Source organism: Vipera ursinii, assembly GCF_947247035.1.
Source record: "Vipera ursinii genome assembly, chromosome: 3".
NCBI classification, from domain to species: Eukaryota; Metazoa; Chordata; class Lepidosauria; order Squamata; family Viperidae; genus Vipera; species Vipera ursinii.
Window position 1 is genome coordinate 34,234,021 of NC_139516.1, and position 6,596 is coordinate 34,240,616.

Genomic DNA, 6,596 nt, shown 5'->3' on the forward strand with positions numbered 1-6,596 from the left:
AGAGAGAATGAGATTTTAGTGGCAGCATTTTCTATAGCTTTTGCATCTGGAAATTGCAAACTAACTGCCAAAAGAAGTTGGTCGAATAGCATCTTTTTAAAACACACACAACATTTTTGCACACACCCACAATAAAAAAAAATTGGCCCCCAAAGGAACATTTCTAAAATCGGGGAATGAAACAAATTCTTCCTTAGCATGCTGTTCTGTTATTTCTTTCAGCCTTAATTAGTGTTTGCAATAATACATCAAATGACATTGGACATCCTATTCAGATCCACATTTTTTCATTGAAATCACAATATTCTCTTTGAAAACCAGGCAGAAACTTAAATGGGTATGATCAGGCATCTTTCTCACTAGCTTGCCTAGGTTTGGGGGACAAAAACAAAACCACTTTCAGACATATGGAATTGGATAAGTGGCTTCATTTGTTATCTAGAACAGTCAGTATTGGGAAACGAAATGCCATCCAGTGTTAGCTGGGAATTCCTCCCTATTTGGAATATCATTCAGTATTAGTGAGAAGAGAAATATCTCCTAATTATAATATCCTAGTATCCTGTTTCTTCTATTTTACAATGTGCTGGAGATGACAAAAAAAGTGTAGATATGGCCACTGTTGGCTGCTGCTTCAGTTCTGAGACCTCTCTTCCTGGAACGCAACAGCCACATCCTCTACCACAATACTATCCACAATTGAAGACAGAGAATGAAGATTGCGGTCTTCAGAAGAATCATCACTGAGCAAGTGATCTGTGGAGAACAAGGGAGTCATTTAAGTAGAGAGCCTTTTCTGAAAAACCCAATTGCCACTGAACAAGATAGGAAGGAGGGGAGATCTTATGGGAGAATCAAAATCTGAGACACCTTGTGGTGGAATTCAGTCATAAATTTGTCTGTCTCTAATATTTTGATTATTAAAGTCATTCTATGTATTTTTACAATGTATTTTATTGCATCTAAAAAAGAAGAATTCGGGAATCATGAAAAGATGGATAGGCCAGTATATAAAATTACGCATTCACATATTAATTAATCTTTTCCACTTGGAGAAGAACTATATCAAAGTATCAGCCTGTTTCCAGGTAGTATATTTGATTAGTAGCTTTAGAATAAGTGATAAAAATTATTTAACTTTAAACTAGATCTGATTAGCCATTCAGGTGCAGTACTGTGCTTAATAAAGTAGGGCCAACAGTCACCCTTGTCAGTGAAATATAGAAAATTGTCATTCCTTCTTCTTAGTTTCAAATCAGCTGGAGGAACCAATATGACAGCTACAATGTTGGACCACTGAAAAAAACATAAACATTGCAAATTATACTGGCAATGTGATGAGATTTGGGCTTGGTCATTAATAATTCCCAAATATAACATTGCTTATTGGAGTTTTGTGTTTTTTATTGGCTTGACTTGAAGAGGTTCAATTTGTACACTTGTTTCTTAATGTTTAAGGTAAAGGTTCCCCTGCACATGCATGCTAGTTGTTTCCAACTCTAGGGCCCGGTGCTCATCTCCGTTTCAAAGCCGAAGAGCCAGTGCTTGTCCGAGGACGTCTCCGTGGTCATGTGGCCAGCATGACTAGACGCCAAAGACACACGGAATGCTGTTACCTTCCCACTGCAGTGGTCCCTATTTTTCTACTTGCATTTTTACGTGCTTTCGAACTGCTAGGTTGGCAGAAGCTGGGACGAGTAACAGGCGCTCACTCTGTTAAGCGGCACTCGGATTCAACCCACCAAACTGCCGACCTTCTGATCGACAAGCTCAGCGTCCTAACCCACTGAGCCACTGTGTCCCTTTTCTTAATGTTTATGTTGTATCAAAAAGATCAATTTAAATAAACTTCCTTAGTTATAACAATAGCACTTAGACTTATATACCGCCCCATAGTGCTTTACAGCACTCTCTGAGCAGTTTACAATGCCAGTATATTGGCCCCAATAATCTGGGTCCTCATTTTACCTCATTTTACCAACCTTGAGCTGGTGAGGATCGAAATCCAGACTGTGAGCAGTTAGCCTGCAATACTGCATTCTAACCACTGCGCAACCAGGGCTCCTTGTGTATAAATATCACAGATAAGGCAGTTCCTTATTTTATGGAGCTTATTTTAAAATCTAAGTTGGGGAATTTCTGTTGCTTTTCAGGGAACACTATATAATTCCAATCTTCAGAAGGATCTCCAGGTCTCACATACAACACTTGCTTCTAAAAAAGCACAGTTGCCTATAATCTCCTTTACAATTCAGAACTTATTGCTATTTCTTAAGAAACACAAATGTTTTATCATTGTATTATTTTTTTTCTGTCTGTAGGTCATGGAAATAGTATCAAAAATGTATGTATATTAAAATGTACAGGAATGGAAGTTGGCAGAGAGTTACAATGTGGTACAACTTTAATTTCAAATAAGAATGGTCAGGTTTTTTGGATTTGGGTTTGGATACCTGTACCCAGCCTACCTGTAGGGTGAGCGCTGAACTCTAAGTGAGTGCTCCACTCTGGACTGCATGAGGTGCTACTAGATCCATGGTCACTTGGCACCTGGAATCAGAAGATAAAAATCTGATTGTACCCTCCTTGCATTCTCTGTTGTACTAGATCAAACAGGTCATTTTTATTGCTTTCTTTTCCTACCATTGCATTTTGTTCTTCAAAAATATATTTTGTGAAGAATCATCTGTTCACCTGTTCAGAATCTCAATCCACAATGAAAAAATTGATGAGTCTAACATAAAGATGATATTATTGAAACAGATTAAAACGCTTATCATAACAAAACACAGAAGGGGAAATAGAGCCACAATAGTCTGATAACCAGCTAGACTGAAGGTTTCAGAAATAAAAATGGTTACAGTGTATATATTGTTTTCCTGTGTTGAACATGAAAGGCAGAAAGGCCTTAAAGAAGAACCCAAACTGAAATGTAAAGGGGCTCAAAAATGTTCAACATAACATTTGGAGATATCATTTTTTCTTTATCTTGGAGTTATTCCCCACCACTTCTTGTTTTGCGGTAGGTTCAGAGATAAGCCTCAAAATAGATACTGAGATATGAGATTTACAGGATTATAGTCAGATATTATATTATGATATATGATATACAGTATGTGAAATGATATGAAATATATATATATGTGTAAAATAAAAACACAATGAGATTTTCTGTATATGATTTGTGTTGTACTTGTTAACCTATACATAGTTAGACATATATGTAATGACAAAGTATTAAATACTAGTGGTGCAATAGCTTCTTTGTGTGTTTGGGGGTGGGGGTGGCATGCAGCTGTTCCTCTTGTTCCTTTGGAAATGTATGTATGTATCTATGCATGTGTACACACACAAACATTCCAGATTTGAGTTTATATAGTATGAAAAGATTCCTCAAATAAAATAGTTTAGAAAAAGTCAAGAGACCCAGTTCTAGTGCATTTTGAACTTAAATAAATACACCTGACTATTAAAGTTGGATGACTTGTCTAAGACAACTTGCTTAAGCTGTGCCAATTGAATCAGCAAATAGTTTGTAAATATGGAAATATGCAAGGGGAAAATTAGATCCGTTGGCACAAAAATGACATATAGCAGTGATCATCGCTTATGAAATTTCTGCTAGCACACTCTTCTTGTTATTTAGAACAAATGTGGATGTGTTATTTGTAGGGAGAATTTCCTAAGGAAAAAAATGAATTATCTCCATCTAGTGCTAATAAATAGAATTGCCCTGATGATTATCTGTAATTAACAGTTGGGGCAAAAAAGGATGTTTTCTTCCAAAGATGTGGACATTTGGGGGGGGGGGAGAGGGGAAATAAAAAAAATCTGTATGATGTTAAAGTTTCATTAATTCTATCCTTGGAAAATCAAGATGACAGCTGAGATAACAGTGAATAGAAATAAAAAGTTACAAGTTTTGAATATTTTATTGTAATTTCAAGCACCCCCCCAATGTAATTTCAATAGCTTTATTAACAACTCTAGTTTTTGCGGGATTTTATCTCTCTCAAACACACATTTCTCTCATTCTTTCAAACATACACACAAACACTCCTGATATTCTTAATTAATAATTCTAATTATTAGAAAAAATATGTTTCTGGCAAGCTCATACATTGAAAGAGCGCTAGAAAAAAAAATGGAAAGTTGAAGTCACAAGGTAAATTCTGCTACCAAGGCCAGACATTCAGATATCTGCTCCTCTTTCATTTTTCTTCCTTTTGGATTGATACTCCAAGTCTGTATCCAAATGTCCCTGGGTGTTTTCAAATGGAAATGTCTAGGAACCCACTTGAACTTAGAAATGTCAGCACCCATCGCTCATCCTCTCACTCTACTTTGGCACATCTGCCAGAGTTTGATTCTGACGTGTCATCTATTTACCCATCAGTCACTTCTGTTTTAATCATTGTCCTTTTTTTGTGTGCCCATCTTGAAAAATACATCTAGGTGCGATGGCATGATTTCTCTAAACAACTAAAGTATGATTGTAAAATGTTTTTGATCATTGTGGGGTTGCTTTGTTTACTATAGTGCTTCCACACTCTTTGCAGTGGTGTCAATATTTTGTGGGTTCAGGCAGTTTAAATGAGAAGTCCTGAAAAGTTACAAATTAATATTTTAAGCTAGAAAAGCTGGCATTCCTAATTAATTTATAGAAACACACATGATGCTGTCAAGGATTGCCCACTAATAATGTATATTTAACAACATATACATTTAATAATACTATATTAAAATAAAATGCGTTCTTCTGGGTATATAATCTTCCAGTTTAAACAAACTTTTCTGAACCAGGATTGAGTTACCTATATGCAGGGCTTTTTTTCTCATAGAACGCTCAGAACGGAGTTCCGGCACCTTTTTTGGATGGAACCTTGTAGGGTAGGCAAGGCAGGTTGTATAACATGTGTGAGTTCCGGCACCTTTTTCTTTTACAAAAAAAGCACTGCCTATATGCTTGTTAATTGATCAGATATGTTAATGAGCATGGTTATCTTATTACTTATGGTATATAACAAAATCTTTGTTGTAATTTATATGCTTTTTAAGGCATATTGGCTTATTACAATGATATCATTTAAGACAGTGTATGTTCTGTTGTGAACTGCTGTCGGCTCCTTTGGAAAAGAGAACTGTATGGAATACGACTAAGTAATAAATGAGACTGGAAAAGACAACAGACTTGCTTTGTTTTGCTTTGAGTTAGGCTATTCTGTTTATAGGCTCATAGAAAGGTAATAATGCTGGATCAGATTACTTATTTATTTATCATTTAAATGGCACCCATCTCATAAGAAATGAGTTTGGGTAAATAAAAACAATAAACTATTCAAACACAGTCATATTTTTTTTTAAAAAAAGGGATTATTAGTTTTTCTAACCCAGGATGATTGATGTTGAATAGTTCTCCAAAGATTCAGGCAGGAATCATTTTAACTCAGTAGAATTACTCAGTAATAGGTACTCAGTATTGGTAATGCCAATATCTTAGGCTAGAAAAGTTGGCATTCCTAAGAACATAAGAGCCCTGTTGAATTAGTCCAAAGCCCCTTGTGGTGCTAGAGTCTACACAGTACAATGGCCAAACACTGCCACTAGCAGAAACTGCCATTAAGGAAACATTGCCTGTGATTCAAGAGTAGTTACATCAGTAGCCTCCATATCTTTGCCTCATCCACTTTTAGAGCTACATCAACTGTATGTGCTAAACTATTGTGATCAGTGTGAATTTTGAACATACTGTGGCCTGCCCACATAGTTGGAAGGGCTCCTATTGCTGTGAGTTCTGTGTCCCTGTAGATAGTTGCTTGAACCCACCCCTGACACTTACCACTGGCTGGGTGCTGGCATTACAAAAGCGTAGTTCTGGTTGGTCCCGTTCCTGTTGATTGAGGGTAGTGAGCAGAGCTTGTAAGCGTTCAATGTATTGGATGGCACTGCGCAAGATCTCCACCTTGGGAAGCCGCTGGTTTGGGTTCAATAAAGTGCTCCGTTTCAGAGCTTCAAAGGCTTCATTGACTTTCTTCAGTCGGCGCTTCTCTCTGAGGGTGGCTGCACGGCGCCTATCGATGGACACACTTTTCCTCTTGCAAACTTTGCATGCCCAAGGCAGACACTGGCCAGGACTATGGTCTGCCACAACAGAGACTTTTTCTTCTATACCTGCCCGGCCATCAGGACAAAGTGTCATGGCCGTTCGGTCTTGATAGGCAGCCTGTTCGTAGTTGTGTAAGTGTGGACTCAGGTAGTTTTCTCCATCATAGAACCGGTCTGTAAAAAGATATGGGTTGGTCTCTAGGAGTTCCATAGCAAGCGTCTGGCAAAGCAGAGTCTGTGTTGGGGAATGAAACTCTGGCTCCTCACACCAACTGCTTGGTGGCATTTAAACCCCGTGTGGGCATTAAATCACAGAGATAAATATAGCAAACCTCTAGGAAACCTGAGCTTGCCCTAAGCTGCTGCTTCACATCAAAACTTGTCCATCTGATTTCATGTACTCTCCCTATGGGGATTAGTTGGCTGCTTGGGGCAGTGTTGTGGCTGAAAGGGGGGGTTGGGGGGGGTGAGTGGATGAAGGAACTGGCATG

The 6,596-nt window shown here is 37.8% G+C and overlaps 1 protein-coding gene across 1 annotated transcript; it reads right to left on the reverse strand.

Moving 5' to 3' along the window:
* MYOG (myogenin) lies at positions 1-6,391 on the reverse strand (the record flags this gene model as incomplete). The annotated part of the gene is made up of 3 exons (XM_083357974.1): positions 1-756; positions 2,469-2,550; positions 5,840-6,391. 3 exons carry the CDS (start codon positions 6,389-6,391, stop codon positions 635-637), a joined length of 756 nt encoding a protein of 251 aa, XP_083214100.1. The 3' UTR covers positions 1-634.
* Positions 6,392-6,596: the final 205 nt, after the last annotated feature.